We start from the raw sequence: 18,161 nt of genomic DNA, 5'->3' as shown, positions 1-18,161 counted from the left end.
GTTCCCATGCCCCTGCTGCATTAGTTTAAACCCCCCCAAAGAGCACTAACAAATCTCCCCCCCAGGATATTTGTGCCCCTCAGGTTCAGATGTAGACCATCCTGTCTGTAGAGGTCCCACCTTCCCCAGAAAGAGCCCCAGTTATCCAAAAATCTGAAACCCTCCCGCCTGCACCATCCCTGTAGCCACGTGTTTAAATGCTCTCTCTCCCTATTCCTCATCTCACTATCACGTGGCACGGGCAACAACCCAGAGATAACAACTCTGTTTGTTCTAGTTCTGAGCTTCCATCCTAGCTCCCTGAAAGCCTGCCTGACATCCTTGTCCCCTTTCCTACCTATGTCGTTGGTGCCAATGTGGACCACGACTTGGGGCTGCTCCCCCTCCCCCCTAAGGACCCGGAAAACACGATCCGAGACATCACGTACCCTTGCACCTGGGAGGCAACATACCAAACGTGAGTCTCTCACGCTCCCACAAAATCTGCTATCTGTGCCCCTGACTATAGAGTCCCCAATTACTAATGCTCTGCTCCTCTCCCCCCTTCCCTTCTGAGCAACAGGGACAGACTCCGTGCCAGAGGCCCGTACCCCATGGCTTACCCCTGGTAAGTCATCCCCCCCACAAGTATCCAAAGCGGTATACTTGTTTCTCAGGGGAACGACCGCAGGGGATCCCTGCACTGACTGTTTTTTCCCAGTCCCTCTTACAGTTACCCACCTATCGCCAATCTTTGGTGTAACTAATTCCCTGAAGCTGCTATCTATGACCCCTTCTGCCTCCCGAATGATCCGAAGTTCTTCCAACTCCAGCTCCAGTTCCCTAACTCGGTCTTGGAGGAGCTGGAGATGGCAGCACTTCCTGCAGGTAAAATCAGCAGGGACACTAACTGCATCCCTCACCTCAAACATCCTGCAGGAGGAACATTGCACTCCCTTCCCTGCCATTCCTCTAACTTTCTACCAAGATCTGGCTAACAACTAAATTAAATTTTTATAAAAAATAATAATAATATAATAAAAATATGGTACTTACCTCAGACCAAAGGGTTTCCTCTCCACCAGAATTTATTGGTGAGGGTCTTCCCAGACGTCCGCGGGTCGACTTCCTGTTCCCGCCTAAAAAACTAATTTAAAAAAAAAGAAAAATTCTCAGCTCCTGCTGAAATTGACTAACCAGCCAGCTCCACTCCCGCCGAAATCGACTGGCCTGCCCCTGCAAAGAGAAGTGCTTTTAAAGGTTGACTTACCTCCCAGCAACCTCCTTCCGCAATGCTCCCGCTGAAACTGACTAACCAGCTGCTCTCACGCCGCCGAAATTGACTGGCCTGCCCCTGCAAAGAGAAGTGCTTTTAAAGGTTGACTTACCTCCCAGCAACCTCCTTCCGCAATGCTCCCGCTGAAACTGACTAACCAGCTGCTCTCACGCCGCCGAAATCGACTGGCCTGCCCCTGCAAAGAGAAGTGCTTTTAAAGGTTGACTTACCTCCCAGCAACCTCCTTCCGCAATGCTCCCGCTGAAACTGACTAACCAGCTGCTCTCACGCCGCCGAAATCGACTGGCCTGCCCCTGCAAAGAGAAGTGCTTTTAAAGGTTGACTTACCTCCCAGCAACCTCCTTCCGCAATGCTCCCGCTGAAACTGACTAACCAGCTGCTCTCACGCCGCCGAAATCGACTCATGTGACCATCTGCGGCCATGACCAGCAGGACCACGACGCTAACCTCACTAAATTTCTCCGCACCGCCACTCTCCTCAACCTCGCGTATAACAAGGAGAAGTGTGTGTTCCGCACAAGCCGCTTTGCCATCCTCGGCTACGTGGTCCAGAACAGAGTTCTGGGGCCCGATCCCGACCGCATGCGCCCCCTCATGGAGCTCCCCCTCCCCCACTGCCCTCAAACGTTGCCTGGGGTTCTTCTCATATTATGCACAGTGGGTCCCAAACTATGCGGACTAGGCCCGCCCACTCATACAGTCCACTCATTTCCCCCTGCCGGCCGAGGCCCAACAGGCTTTCGCCCGGATCAGAGCTGATATTGCCAAAGCTGGAATGCACGCTGTAGACAAAACACTTCCTTTCCAAGTAGAAAGCGACGCATCGGACGTCGCCCTTACCGCCACCCTCAACCAGGCAGGCCGACCCGTGGCATTCTTTTCCCGCACCCTCCATGCCTCTGAAATTCGGCACTCATCCATCGAAAAAGAGGCCCAGGCTCTCGTTGAGGCTGTGAGACATGGGAGGCATTACCTGGCCGGCAGGAGATTCACTCTCCTCACTGACCAATGGTCGGTAGCCTTCATGTTCAACAACACACAGCGGGGCAAGATCAAAAATGATAAAATCTTGCGGTGGAGAATCGAGCTCTCCACCTATAACTACGAGATTAAGTATCGCCCTGGCAAATTCAACGAGCCCCCAGACGCCCTATCCCGAGGTACATGTGCCAGCGCACAAGTAGACCGACTCTGGACCCTGTACGACAGCCTTTGTCACCCAGTGGTCACTCGGTTGTACCATTTAATTAAGGCACGAAATTTGCCCTACTCCATCGAGAAAGTAAGGACAATCACCAGCGACTGCCAGGTCTGTACGGAGTGCAAGCCGCACTTCTACCGGCCAGACCGCGCACACTTGGTGAAGGCCTCCCGCCCCTTTGAACGCCTATGCGTGGATTTCAAAGGTCCCCTCCACTCCTCCGATCGACAGATATTTCCTCAGTGTGATCGATGAATACTCCCGGTTTCCCTTCGCCATCCCATGCCCCGACATGACGTCTGCCACCGTCATTAAAGCCCTTAATTCTATCTTCACTCTGTTCGGCTTCCCAGCCTACATCCACAGTGTCAGGGGATCCTCATTCAGCTATGTCAGTTCCTGCTTAGCAGGGGTATCGCCTCCAGCAGAACGACGAGCTACAACCCCCGGGGAAACGGACAGGTAGAAAGGGACGGTATGGAGGGCCGTCCAGCTGACCCTGCGGTTCAGAAATCTCCCGGCCTCCCACTGGTAAGAGGTCCTCCCTGATGCACTACATTCCATTCGCTCATTACTCTGCACTGCCACTAACAGTGCACCACATAAACGTCTTTTTGCCTTCTCCAGGAAGTCCACATCCGAGGTATCGCTCCCAACTTGGCTCACAGCTCCGAAAACCGTGCTTCTCCGTAAACAGGTGCGGCTCCACAAGGCGGTTCCTTTGGTGGAAAGAATGCACCTGCTCCACGCAAACCCACAGTACGCCTACGTGGCGTTCCCCGACGGCCGCTAGGATACCGTCTCCCTCAGGGACCTGACACCAGCAGGTTCCACCCTCACACCACCCCCGACGCCACCCTCCCCTCCCCCGCCGCCCCCATCACCCCCCCAGGACCATCTGTCCTTCCCCTGCCACCCCCGTTGATGAAGAGGATTTCGGCACGCTCCCAGAGTCAACTTCGACCATGACAGCGCCAGCAATGCCGTCACCACTTCGTCAATCTCAAAGAACCATCAAGACACCGGACCGGCTGAACCTCTGACCTGCCCGCCGGATGACCAGAGACATTTTTTTTTACTGCTCTGTAAATATTAAAAGTTCTAATTGTATAGAGTTATCCACCACCCCCGCCGGACTCAATTTTAACAGGGGGGTGAGTGAGGTAAACCACTGTGTTCTGATATTAGAGGTTGTACGGTAGAACCTGCATGACAGGTTCATCTGCGGCCCCTGCATGCTAGCTCCGCCCAGGAGGCGGGTTATAAATATGCGTGGCCTCCAGCTCGCAGCCATTTTGCCAGCTGCTGTGGTAGGCCACACATCTGATATTAATAAAGCCTCAGTTTGGGTTCAACTTCGTCTCCAGTCAAATTGATCGTGCCTCAATGGATAAATCTGTTTTTCTGCAAGTTGGTTAGAATTTCCCATTATTTTGCTTGAAATGTGTCTGATTTGATGTTGCTAAATATGAGAAGCCTTGAAAATTGGTGCAGTTCACAGACTAGTTCAAATTAAAGGCCATCTTATCTTGAGAATCAAAAGATATAAAGTTATTTCTATTGATACGAAAGAGCAAAACAATCTAGTTGAGAGAAAGAGAAAAATTGGTGAGGGAAGGCAGACTTTTGAGAGATAGAAATGACATGACTCCAGAAAGGTTAAGAGCTTTATTAGCTAGAGAAATGCCTTTGCACATATCAGGTACACGCAGGTGTTAAATTGCTGACAATAGCAGCAAGGTTAGTGCTACCAAGGGAGGACAAACATCATAAGAAAGCCAAACTAGTGCGACAACAGTTGGAGATTCAACATGCTGACATTCTGAAGGAGACAAGGCCAGCAACCTTCTTACAGTGACTCTGAAGGATAGGTTGTGTAACATCCATAAATCTTTGCCAAAACTGCCAGTTATCAATTATAAACTGAACTAACTAAACTTTTCACATATCTGAATCACCTATTAATTCAAGGCTGTTGTTTTGTTATCTCCACACAGAAACACAATTTAGAATTTTTTTTTACACATTCATGAGATGTTGGCATCATCGACAAGTAAAGACTTATTGCCCATCCCCAATTGCCCTTGAGAAGATGGCGTTCAGCTGCCAAATTTAAGCGTTGCAATCCATCTGGTGTCGGTACTCCCAAAATGCTGTTAAAAAAAGAGTTTTGACCCAATGATCAGGAATGAAGGCCAATATAGTTCAAAGTCAGGATGGTGTGTGACTTGTAGGGAAACTTGTAGGTGCTCTCATGTGTCTACTGTTCTTATCCTTCTAGTCGTACAGGGCACTGGTTTAGAAGGTACTTTTAAAGGAGCCATAGTGAGTGCAGTGCAGTTGTTGCGGCATATCAGTGATCGGGGATGTGACTGTTTAAGATGGGGGAATGATGAGCGGCATGATAGCGCAGTGGTTAGCACTGATGCCTCACGGCACCGAGGACCCAGGTTCGATCCCAGCCCCGGGTCACAGTCCGTGTGGAGTTTGCGCATTCTTCCCGTGTCTGCGTGGGTCTCACCCCCACAACCCAAAGATGTGCAGGGTAGGTGAATTGGCTACTCTACATTGCCCCTTAATTGGTTGAAAAAGAATTGAGTACTCTAAATTTAACAACAAAAATGGGGGAATGGAGCATCAGTCAAGGGTCTTCAATGATGTCAGCCTTTGGAATGGTGATACAGTGTTGTGTGACTTGTAGGGAAACTTGTAGGTGCTCTCATGTGTCTACTGTTCTTATCCTTCTAGTCGTACAGGGCACCGGTTTAGAAGGTACTTTTAAAGTACTGCTGTCTCACAGCGACAGGGACCCGGGTTCGATCCTGACTTCAGGTAACTGGCAGTGTGGCGATTTGACTTTCTCCCTGTGTCTGCGTGGGTTTCCTCCGGGAGCTCCGGTTTCTTCCCACAGCCCAAAGATGTGCAGGTTAGGTGAGGTCACAAGGGCAGGGGATTCAGCCAAGAGTGCTCTTTCGTAGGGTCTGTGCTGACTCAATGGGCCGAATGGCCTCCTTCTGCACTGTAGGGAATCTTTGATTCTATGTTTCCTGAACATTGTTGGAGCTACATTCATCCAGACAAGTGGAATGTATTCTATCCTGACTTGTGCCTTGTAGATTGTGGACAGGCTTTGAAGGAGATAGAAGATCAGTAACTTGCTTCAGAATTCGCACCTCCTCTTGTAGCCGCAGTATTTAAATGGCTGGTCCAATTAAGTTTCTCATCAATGGTGATCTCCAGGATGTTAATGGTGGCAAATTAATTAATGATAAACCTATTTAACGTCAAAGGGAGGTAATTAGATTCTCACATGTTGGAGATGGTCACTGTCTAGCACTTGTGTCGCACAAATGTTGCCACTTTATCAGCCCAAGTCAGAATGTTGTCCTGATCTTGCTTCATGCACGTAGGGACTGCTTCATTTTCTGAGGAGGTGTGAATTGTACTGATCATTGTAGAATCATCAAACATCTCCACTTTTGTTCTTATGATGAAGTTATTGATCAAGCAGCTGAAGACGGTTGAGCTATCCACCTTAACTTATTTCTTTAAAAAACAAATGCTCTGCCCCCCGCTCCCCCCAGGTCGGTTTCATACAGACACAAACACAGGAAGAATGTAAATTGAAAAAACACAGCCCCACACTCCGGGCTTCTCTATAATGCTGAATCAGACTTGACTCTCTTTCTCCCCGTGGCCAGTATCTCTCTTGTCAGCACTTTAAATCAGAGAGATGTTTGCCCAACAGCGGGAAGCGAGGGGAATCCTGTAATGATGTCCTAGGACTGAGAAAATTGTCCTCCAATAACAATAGTCATCTTTCTTTTATGCTAGATATGACTCCAGCTAATGGAGTTTCCCTCTGATTCCCTTCGTCTTCATTATTATTAGTCCTCCTTAATGCCACACTCTCAAATGCTGCATTTATATTAAACGCAACCACTCTCACCTCTAAAATACAACTTTTTTAAAAATGTGTTCATGGGTTGTAAGCATCGCTGGCTGGGACAGCATTTATTGCCCATCCCTGAGGGCATTTAAGAGTCAACCACATTGCTGTGGATCTGGAGTCACATGTAGGCCAGACCAGGTGAGGACATCGGATTGCCTTCCCTAAAGGGCATTAGTGAACCAGATAGCATTTTACGACAATTGACAATGGTCATCTTTAGGCTTTTAATTCCAGATTTTTATGGAATTCAAATTTCACTATCTGCCGTGGCAGGATTTGAACTTGGGTCCCCGGAGTATGACTCTGGTTCTCTGGATTAGTAATCCAGCGACAATACCACGACACCACTGCCTCCCCATTTGTTTGGACCAATGCTGTAATGACATCTAGTGTTGAATGGTTCTGAACGCAAATTAAGCATTGTTGAACAAGTTATTGACAAGTAAATGCTGCTTGATAACACTGTTGATGACACCTTCCATCACTTTGTAGATGATTGAGAGTAGACTGGATTTATCTTCCTTTTTAGGGGACAAGGCGTACCTGGGCAATGTTTCAAATTGTCAGGTAGCTGCCTGTTTTGTAGCTGAGATGGAACAGCTTGGCTAGAAAAACAGTTAGTTCCTGAGCACAAATCTTCAGCACTATAGCTGGAATGTTGTCAGGACTCATAGCCTTTGATGTATTCAGTGCACTCAACTGTCCCTTGAGGGAATCAAATTGGCTGAAGACTGGCTATTGTGATGCTGGGGACCTGAGAAAAATTCCAGGATGGATTATTCACTCAGCATTTCTGACTCAAACATCTCTATCAAATCTCCTCTCAACCTTCTTCTCTCAAACAATTCATGTTGCATTGTTTTATTATAAATTATGGTGGAAATAAGAAGACAGGTAGACAGAACTTTGGATTGTTAGGAAAACAAAGTTGTTTATATGGGATTTTATATGTATTGGTAAACATTAGAAATAAAGTATAGTTTTATATGGGTTTAATTTAATGCTTCAGTGGAAGAAAAGGTAAAACCTATAGTTAGATTCATGCTGGACAAAGGTGTTTGTATGTATTGGGATGTGTTGAATTCAAACTGTGCTTCTATTGTGCTTAGAGAGGGTTACTGCATGAAGAGTAAATAAATGTCGGCAGAAGTAGCAACCTTTGCTTAGCAACTGGAGGCCCTTTTAAGGTCGGAAGGCTTTTAGGTTTAGTTTTCAGCTGAATTTGTTGGCAATTGAATAAGGACACTGGGGATTGAACATCTCTCAACACAGCCAGGGGAACCTGAACAGAACAAGGGAGCTGCAAAGAGGAAAACTTCCCAAAGAACCAGATGCAGTACAGATAACCAAGGAGTTATGACAGGGAGAATGTGTTCGGAAGACTAAAGTTAAGAGAACAGAGACCAAGGTATATTTCAGGAGAATTCAAGGGAAAAGTGAACAAAGTGTTCTGAGTTAAAGAGATGGTTGCAGTGACCAGAATTAAAGCAGACTTTAGAGGTGAATCAAACGTTTGATGCCATTTTAATAGAACCTTGGAGTCGGGAGTTACAGCAATTATAAACAATTGTACAGCAAGTCATAACAAAGATATCCTGAAGGAGAGGCATAAAACCTGGATACTGGATTTGTTGTTAAAAGGAGAACGGAAACTTGATTTGCAAGAGTCATTTGGGAAACCTGGATTGGATTTTGTAATGCAGAATCCTGATGGAAAGTGTTCTTGTGAAAGAAGGAACAGGGTGAACTCTTAGAATCATAAGTCAAGATTTAAAAAAATTTTTTTTTTAGAGTACTCAATTCATTTTTTCCAATTAAGGGGCAATTTAGCATCGCCAATCCACCTACCCTGCACATCTTTGGGTTGTGGGGGCGAAACCCATGCTGACACGGGGAGGATATGCAAACTCCACACGGGCAGTGACCCAGAGCTGGGATTGAATCTGGGACCTCGGCGCCATGCTAACCCACTGCGCCACCCTGCTTCCCCCTAAATCAAGATTGACTGAGTTAGTATTTAGAACGCATGGATTCATAGATGGAAAAGACTTGGATCGAGGACAGTCAGAACAGATTTGTTGAAAACAAGTTGTGTTTGACAAATTTAATGAAGTTATTTGAAGAAGTGGGTGGTTGGATAGATAAAGAGGGTAGATGTAGTGTTTATGGATTTTCAGATGTTAGTGCTGAAACATGGAATGTTTTGCCATGGGCAGTGATTGACGTAAAAAGCATTGCACACGTTAGGCGAAAATCAAGTGAAACTCTGAAGCAGAAGAAGATTCAGCGCTATGGGAAGAGAGTCAGTGGGATTTGATTTGTATGGAGTTCTAAAGTGCGATACATTTTATGTATATGGGGTGGCACAGTAACACAGTTACTTTACAGCACCAGGGTCCCAGGTTTGATTCCCAGTTTGGGTCACTGTCTGTGTGGAGTCTGCACGCTCTCCCTGTGTCTGCGTGGGTTTCCTCCTGGTGCTCCGGTTTCCTCCCACAAGTCCCGAAAGTCATGCCTGTCAGGTGAATTGGACATTCTGAATTCTCCCCCAGTGTACCCGAACAGGCACCGGAATGTAGCGCCTAGGGGCTTTCCACAGTAACATCATTCCAGTGTTAATGTAAGCCTACTTTTGACAAAAAAGATTCTTATATTTCCATAGAATCCCTACTGTGCAGAAGGGGGCCATTCGGCCCATCGAGTCTGCACCCACCCTCTGAAAGAGCATCTTTCTTATGCCCACTCCCCCTGCAACCCCACCAAACCTGCACATCTTTGGACTGTTGGAGGAAATCGGAGCACCCGGAGGAAACCCACGCAGACACTGAGAAAACGTCATCCAAGGCCGGCATTGATTGAAGGTTGAGCATATTCCCCTTGCATTTGTACTCCATTTATTATGAGTGTCACCTCTATTTATAAAGCCCAATCCTTCTGAACTTGTCTTCTCACCTTCACGGGTATGCGTGCAAGCACCCTTCCCAAGTCTCTGTGCTTCTGCACTATTTTTCAAATTGTACCATTCAGCTTATATTGCCTGTCCTTATTCACGGAGCGATCAAAATGTATCATTTCACATCTTCCTGTGTAAAATTTCATCTGCCATGTGTGGGTCCATTGGGGCTGGTTTAGCACAGGGCTAAATCGCTGGCTTTTAAAGCAGACTAAAGCAGGCCAGCAGCGCGGGTTCAATTCCCTTTCCATCCTCCCCGAAAGGCGCCAGAATGTGGCGACTAGGGGCTTTTCACAGTAACTTCATTTGAAGCCTACTTGTGACAATAAGCGATCTCCGTCTATTCCTATCGTCCTCCTTGTTAACATTTCTGAGCTGTATGTTATCTGCAAACTTTGTAATTGTGCCCTTCATAAATTCAATTCGGACAATTAATATGACAAAAGTGATCCTTATGCTGACCCCGACCCCCCTGCACATTCACCATCAACCCTGCTCTCTGTCCTTTAGCCAATTCGCAATCCGTGCTGTCAGCCTCCCAAGGGTTTCCGTTTTTGCTAACAAGCATGTTACACATTCCCAGAGCAGCAGAAATCTTCCTGCGGGCGGCGGATTTTTTTTTTCTCCTCCTCTTTTCAAAATATAATTTGCTTAGAGCTTTGGGCAATGCGAAAATTAAACTGGAGCGGTGTCTAAAATATTGCAGGAATTTGCTTCCCTCCCTCCAGCACCAGCTGGCGAGCTCTTGTTCAGAGGGATTTGTCACAATAGCAGCAGTCCCAATATTTTAACCAGACCCTGTCTGGGAACCACACCTGGCTCAGCTGTCAGCGCAGTGAGCTGTGTGCAAATGGCCGGACTCCCGCCAGCTCTGGCTGCCCCCTGCCACTTTAGCGGGAGTCTGGAAAATCCAACTGTTAATGGCCAAACGCACGTTCGAAAGTTGTTGCCGAAGTTCCCCTGCCCATTCAGCATCAAAAGCAGAGCCTTTTTTTTTTCAAATGTAGTCAGGTCGGTGTTTTAACCGCGCGAAATTATTCTTTCCAATCGCTCCCATCCAAACGTACACTTAATCGGCGCCTTTCCGAATAATTCTCCACTCCAGCCGGGTAACAGTGCGTGGTCCAGTCACAGCCCCGATCGTCCCTTCAGCTGTTACATACACTCTGCAAGCGATAGTCCACAATTTCTCCCAGTTCCACACGAGAACACATCAGTAAATGTTGACAGGACCGCGAGAAGATTGCCCCCTCACACTTTGAGGTATTTGTGGCCAATGGCCCTGATCCAATGAGGGGTTCGGAAAACGAAAACCAAACGAGTCTTGAAGGGACAACTTGAAGGACTGGGGCAGAACCAGAGAGACGTGGGGAGGGTGCGTGCAGACAGACCTCTGAACAAACCCCACGCGGAGAAAGGTGGATGTTTGACTTGGTGATGGGGTCGGAAAGATCCCGCCAAACAGCCGGAGCCGCTCAAACCATTGGTTCAGTGGCTTGGAAATGTCCAGTGGTTTCTGTCATGGAGAAGTGTCTTTATAATCGCTTATATTGACGAAACCCACACCCATTCCGGTTAGCCTAATGCCTGAAGAAAATATAACACACGAATGCATATTATTTGTAACAATGTTATGTTCATAAAGCAGAGGGTAGTGAGATATCAGGAGGATTATTTATCAGCTCCTCGTTACTATGTGTTAACCCAACTCATTGGACCAATTGATTTCGAGGGCGGGTATTTCCCGACTTTAGGCTGTTTTTTTAAAGTCAGTTTTCTTTCCTTTTTTGTGCTGTTTAATAAAGGTTTTCTTTTCGGCTGTTTAAAAGGCGGGAGGAGGAGGAGGGGGTGCCCGGCGAGTCCAGTGGATGGTGACCCCCCCCCCCCCCCCGTTCACTTGTATTAAATGAAGCATTTGGCGAACTGATTAAACCTTTTTTTTTCTCCCCTCCCTCCTGATCAACGCAAGAGAAATGTGCCCTCTGCTTCCGGCCCCAAAGCCCATGGGAAGAGGAGGTGGTGTCAGTCAGCAGCAGCCCCTGCCTGCTTCCAGTAGTCCTGCCCACACCCTGGGTGTGTTCGGGAGCTGGGAGGGGGGGGTGCACAGGCCAGACACTCACTTCCTCTCTCGCTCCCAGCGCCTGCGGGAGAAACACTTTGAAAGTGGGTGTGTGTGGAAAGTTAGAGGAGGGACTGGGAGAAGGGGCTGTGGGCGGGCTGTTCTGGGACGCCGATTGGATTTTAGTTTCCTGTGTTGTGATATATTCCTCTGCGAGATCTGAAACAATCTGAGAGAGAGGAAAAGTGTAAGGCGAGCCCCTCCATCCTCATCACCCGGAAGAGCTGCAAACAACAAGCAGGAGAGTAAAACTTGCAGCAGGGCGGTGATTCTCACAGAGCCCAGAGAAAGTGGAGGCGCCAAGTTGATTTACAGAGAGAGAGGGGGGGATTGATGGATTGAGTGAGAGTGAACTGAAGGGAGGATCCGGACTGCCAGTCGCTCCTGTTTGTTTGCTGTTGCTTCCCCCAGCCCTCTCCCTGTGGAGAGAGGAGGTTGGCTGAACATGTGTGGCTGCTGCGGGCTGCCGCTAACTTTGTGCCGCTGCCCCGGGCTGGGGCGCCGGGCTGTGTTGGGTGCAATCTCGCTAGCACTGCTCCTGGCCTCGGGCCGGGCTCTGAGCTCCTGCCCCAGCTCCTGCGAGTGCTCGGAGCCGGCTAAGACAGTGAAGTGTGTGAACCGGGAGCTGAGCAGCATCCCGAGCGGCATCCCGGCCAGCGTGAGGACTCTCTTCATCACCGGCAACAACATCTCCAGGCTGGAGAGCGGCGCTTTCGGCCAGTCCCTCCAGCAGCTGCTCACCCTCAGCCTGAGCGGCAACAGGATCCGGGCGGTGGACTCGCTGGTCTTCGCCTCTCTGCCCAAGCTGCAGCAACTGGACCTCAGCAACAACCGCATCTCCAGGCTGCAGGCGGCAGCTTTCGGCGCTGCCCCTCTCAGCCTGCAGGAGCTCAACCTGAGCCGGGCTCTGCTGAACGGCTCGGTGGTGGAGCAGCTCTCCGAGTCCCTGCAGAGCGGCAGCCTGAGCAACCTGCGCCAGCTGCAGCTGGCCGAGAACGACCTATTCTACCTGCCGGCCCGCACCTTCTCCCGCCTGCCCAGCCTGCAGCACCTGGAGCTCAGGAACAACTCCATCGTGGAGCTCAGGGAGACTTTCCGCAACCTCACCCTGCGGACTCTGGACCTCAGCTCCAACGCGCTCAAGCGGCTGGGCAACAGCACCCTGAGTGAGCTGGCCTCTCAGCCCAACATCAGCATCAAACTCCGGGACAACCCTTTCGACTGCGACTGCGGCATCGAGGAGTTGCTAACGTGGCTGCAAAGCACCCAGAAAGTGGTGGACAGAGAGAGTCTCTTGTGCGCCTCGCCCGAGAGCCTGAGGAATAAGCCCATCCTCCAGCTCAAACACTCCGACCTGAAGTGCACCGTGCGGGGAGACATGGAGAGCGTGCTGCAAACTTCTTACGTCTTCCTCGGGATCGTCCTGGCCCTGATCGGGGTGATTTTCATGTTTGTCCTGTACCTGAACAGAAAAGGCATAAAAAAGTGGCTTTATAATGTCAGGGATGCCTGTCGAGACCATATGGAAGGCTATCATTACAGATACGAGATTAACTCGGACCCCAGATTGACAAACCTTAGCTCGAATTCGGATGCGTAAGAGAAAATTGACTTGTTTGAGACTTAAAGACGGTCTGTTTTGGATTTAATTTACTATTCATTCTTTGTAATAGCTATGCATGGTGACCCATCCACTCGGACCGACCGGCTTAACGCTGCCTTTCCCACTCCCCCGAAAGTGGAAACCCAACAGTGACAAAAAAAAGGTTTGATTCTCAGTGAGAAGTGCTCTATGTGCAGTGGTGTTTGTGTGTGTGTGATCTCTCTCTCTCCCGGTTCGTGACCCGCTGGGTGGTGGTGCCAAAATAGAGAGCGCATTTGGAAAGGATTGAAGCCCTTTCTCTCTTTCCCCAAACCTTGCTGTAATAATAGGAACACTTCTTAAAACTCACTGGGGATTTAAGCCCTTCAGTGTATTATGGCGGGGAGAGGGGATTAATTGCTACAGTAACCGTTTTGCCATTCCATAAGCTGAAATGAAACAAAATAACGATCCAAGCAATGCAACAAACGCTGTAGCGAAACATGGGGCTTTTTCACCAACTGGAAGTTTTGTAATCGGTCCCCAGGCGGTGCAGTATCACAAAGCAACCCACTGGTTCAATGCATTCTTCTCACTTCCAATAACCTCAATCAGATTCCAGCCACTGAATGGGAAAGGCGCTTATAACCGGAGGGGGGGGGGGGGGGTAAATAAGTCGATGTACCTTCCCCGAACTTAGCAAGGTCAAGTAACACCTGGACACAGCAGTTTATGTTTGTTTTCTCTGCTCGCTTGTTGGTCTGACGGGTCACATTGGGTTCTGAGGAGTTTGGGGATGAAAGCTGGTCGGCAGCCTGTCTGCCTCTGAAACCCTGGGCTTTGGAAACATCTGGATCCACAAAGATCAAGGGTCCTCTCCACCCCCTCCTCATTTTTGTTATTTTGAAAGGAGGGAAGACTGTACGGAGATTGCCTCTTATTGATGTTGCCGCAGGCTTCCCTCCGAGTGGCACAGCATCTGAGCACTGTGAAGTGCCGCCTTGACAACTGATTCTTTGCCGGGTGCACATTTGCGGGGTGGAGACAGCAACATCACATTTCTTTTTTTTTAAAGTCCGCCGCTTTGGAATATTTCAAAACTCGTGGCCGGTATGAACTTAACTTCTGGACTGAAATAATTATTAAGGCTATATTAAAGATATGGGTCCGTCAAATTTGGGAGTTTGAATTGAAGAGATGTCATTGCAGCGAGCTCCATGCACACACAGACAACACTGCGGAAGCAATCGTGCAATGTGGAACTGTAAATATCAATCATTGCACTGGCAACCCGGCATTCTTTAGCAAACTAGTCGGTTAGATTCCCCAATCCTGTAGTAAAGTGTAATATCCTTTGAATGCTGAGCACCACTTGATAATAGTGCATGAGTGTCCTGGGACTTTTCGTGAGGGGTTGTTGCACTGGGGTTATGCTAGAAAATTGCGTGCCAGAGAAAGTCCAACTCATTTGTTCAGCTTCTCAGCATGAATGAGCCTTGCAGCATCACAGAGTCCTAACATTTGTCTGCCTTTCATGTGCAGTGATTTCCATCTGAACAGAATAGGTGACAGTAGGAACACTTCACTCTCTCCAGTTCTTTTCACTCACAATTCAGATGCATGTCAGATGTGAGGCATTCACACTTGAGAACATCTTCCCTTGGTGCTTGTGCTGTGGAATAGTTTGAAAATTCTTCTCTCGCTAATTTAGGTATGATTGGAAGATCAACTTTACACAAGGTCCGGTGGAAGGTTTAATGGCATTATCTTGATAGAGCAAAATAGAGAAGCGAAATATGTGGAGAGTTAATGTTTATAATCTCCAAATTTATTATCACATGTGGATTTAAACCATTTGAATATTTTATCAACAATTTGGCAGAACGACTTGGTAACAGGCTTGTACCTATTGGCATCTAGGAACATGCCCGTTTGCTTCGGAGCATTGATGAATGCTAACTACCAGTCTTCCTTCAGTCTCAAACAGCAGGAAGTTTGTTAAATACTGTGACCGCAATAACACTCCCGGCTGTAGAATTTGTACAGCCTGATGTTCCAGAGAAACTGGATTGCGGACAGTTACTAAAACCTAAGCCTTGCCTTTGTTTTCTTGGTGGGAGAAGAAATCGGACAAGTCTAACAAAATATGGCAAGAGTTCACGCACAGGATCTTGGTCAATAAGGCGGTGGAAACCTCCTTAAGTCCTGACCAGTTGCTTCTTTTTGTAACAAAATGGAACCAAAAACCATGACTTTTAGAAATCAGCTCGTCTCTTTCATGTTCACAGACATTCCTCTTTTTAGTAGTTCCAAAATCTACCTGAAGCCTACGTTCTCCACCAAAGTTGACCATTTGAATTTCTAGGGCAAAGTGGGAAACATAAATTTCCACAGTTCTCAAGCAACCAATTTTATCCGAATATTTTCTTTGAAAAATATACATTTAAATAAAATTAAGTTACAAAACCAAACTCAGGCATGGATTAAGTATCTATAGATATTTTAAAGTGCAAAGTGGCAGCTTGTTTCTTGTACTTCACAAAAAAAATGAGACTTTTTGTCTGGTCACTTGTAACGATATAAAGAGGATAGTAGCACAGTCCCTTCCTAATCTAGTGTTCTTATGGAATTTCTGTTTTTCAATGTTATTTTTCTTGGTGTCAGGTGCTAACAATTGCTCCAATTGTCATTTTCTAAAATTTCTCTCAATTGCACTCTGATCATTTTCTCCAAGGAATGATGCACAGGTGTGATATTTTATTGACTGAACAAAAAAAAAGCACAGATAGAAATCTAGGTTAATGCCATCTGGAGTGCATTTTGTTCCGATCTATATATAGGTTTGCACCAGTGAAGTGATGGCATGAAATGTGCTGAATACAGCTTTTTTGCCGTGTCACATACTCAACTAATGCCATCGCTCTTATGAGTACTGGAGGCATAAACAAGGCCATGAGTGGGAAGCTGGGGGGAATGGAGGGCAGTGCACCTATTTATTAGATTAAATCATCAAAGGATAACTGTCAGTTAAAGAATCATTGCATGCAAAAGAAGCAGTTTAATGGAAGTTGGAAAAAAATGAGGAAGTAGTATTCTTAGAGCCCTGAAGAATGTAAGCATATTCAAGCTGTATGTTTTCTGCTTAACAGTGGCTTTGTTAACTTTTATTAAGAAAATAAATAATATTGTAGCTACTTTTTGGTCTTAATTGAATGTGGCCTTGATTACTAACATTGATTACTTTCATAATGTGTATGTGGCAGACATGGTGCTGGATATAGTTATTGATACCTCCATGTTCTGTGACTGTTAACGGCATCTTCCTCATAGTGAAGACATTCATTGCAAGCTATTCATTTCCATAAACAAAAGAAAACGACAACAGTGAAGAACAGATAGGATTTGTTTTGATTCATTAAAGAAAAAGTCATTCACCATTCAAACAGCAATGGATGATCTGATTTCATTTGACTTCTCTGTCACTCTCAAGTTATGTTGAGTTACAGCAGCAGTCCTCAACTGTACTCAGCAAGGTCTGCAGGGTTCACTGCATCTGTCACAGGCAGATGTACCCTTCTGGTGGCAAAGTTATTAAAATCAGAACTAGGTTGACTACAATGATGACAAAGCCAAGACTGAAAGCACATTGGTAACTCAACAACAATACCCACTTATATAGCATCTTTAACACAAAATATCTCAAGGTACTTGAGATGGCTCCTAAGCAGAATAGATGACCAACACCAGAAACAAAAAGAGAGATTTTGAAGGTTTTAAAGATACAAGAAAAAACAGCAAAACAATGAGATTTAGGGAAAGTGTTCAAACCAGTAGCTGGAGGGTCTACTCCAGTTGTGGAGTGGGGGAGGGAGAACCAGAGTGGTAGAGAATGTGCAGGAAGTAAGACTTGTAGAACATGAGCTAAGATAAGTCAGGATGATGCAGACAGCTTGATGGGATGAGGCTATGGTAGAAGGATTTGTAAGAGAAGACAAAGATTTTGCATTGTGTATTGGGGACACAAGCCAGTGCCAGCCTGGTGACAGGGTTGATGGGTGAACAGGACTTAATTGAGGACAGGGTGTAACCAGTGGTGTTTTGGATTGGCTGGGGTTTGTATATGTTGGAGCTCGGGAGGCTGATGTACAGTGCATGGTAAAATTTGATTCTGAAGATAACAGAGGTCTGGACAATGGTTTCATTGGCAGTGGGGTTGGCTAAGGGCTGTAGTGGCCTCTGTTCTCTAGTTTCTTTCCTTTCTCCCCTCATACTCTCTCTAGCTTAGCTTGTCCATAAGACTCAACACTCGCTTCAACAACCCGATTCTCACGAAACTGCTGACAACCTAACTATCTTTTCCTAGCTTCCAAGTTAACTGATATTGTTAATGGTTCTCTCTCTTCCGATGTTGTCCCCTTCTCTTTCATTCTACCTTCCTTACTCCTATCCTCAAAAACACAACATTTAACCCCTCTGTCCTTGCAAACTACAGCCTCACCTTCAAACTTCTTTGAATATATTGCTTCCCAATCTGTGTCCATCTTCCCCATGTTTGAATTTTTGCAGTCCAGTTTTTGCCCTTGCCATTATATCAAAACAACTCTTTTCGAACTCCCAAAGTGACTGCTGCGTGACTGATCATGGCAAACCTGTCCTTGGCTTTTTCTTTTCTTTAATAAATTTAGAGTGCCCAATTATTTTTTTTCCAATTAAGGGGCAATTTAATGTGGCCAATTCACCTAACCTGCACATCTTTGGATTGTGGGGGTGAAACCCACGCAGACACGGGGATAATGTGCGTCCACAATTTACATAGATGATTTGGAGTTGGGGACCAAGGGCAATGTGCCCAAGTTTGCAGACGACACTAAGATAAGTGGTAAAGCAAAAAGTGCAGAGGATACTGGAAGTCTGCAGAGGGATTTGGATAGGCTAAGTGAATGGGCTAGGGTCTGGCAGATGGAATACAATGTTGACAAATGTGAGGTTATCCATTTTGGTAGGAATAACAGCAAAAGGATTATTATTTAAATGATAAAATATTAAAACATGCTGCTGTGCAGAGAGACCCGGGTGCG

General features: G+C 46.8%; 1 protein-coding gene across 1 annotated transcript; it reads left to right on the top strand.

Moving 5' to 3' along the window:
- Positions 1-11,422: 11,422 nt before the first annotated feature.
- tpbg (trophoblast glycoprotein) lies at positions 11,423-16,277 on the top strand. The gene has a single exon (XM_072499801.1). The coding sequence runs from the start codon at positions 11,947-11,949 to the stop codon at positions 13,099-13,101; it is 1,155 nt and encodes a 384-aa protein (XP_072355902.1). The 5' UTR covers positions 11,423-11,946; the 3' UTR covers positions 13,102-16,277.
- The last annotated feature ends 1,884 nt before the right edge of the window (positions 16,278-18,161 follow it).

This window comes from Scyliorhinus torazame, chromosome 4 (genome assembly GCF_047496885.1).
Source record: "Scyliorhinus torazame isolate Kashiwa2021f chromosome 4, sScyTor2.1, whole genome shotgun sequence".
NCBI lineage: Eukaryota > Metazoa > Chordata > Chondrichthyes > Carcharhiniformes > Scyliorhinidae > Scyliorhinus > Scyliorhinus torazame.
Note: the sequence above shows the minus strand (reverse complement) of the source record. Positions and strands in the feature narration are given on the sequence as shown.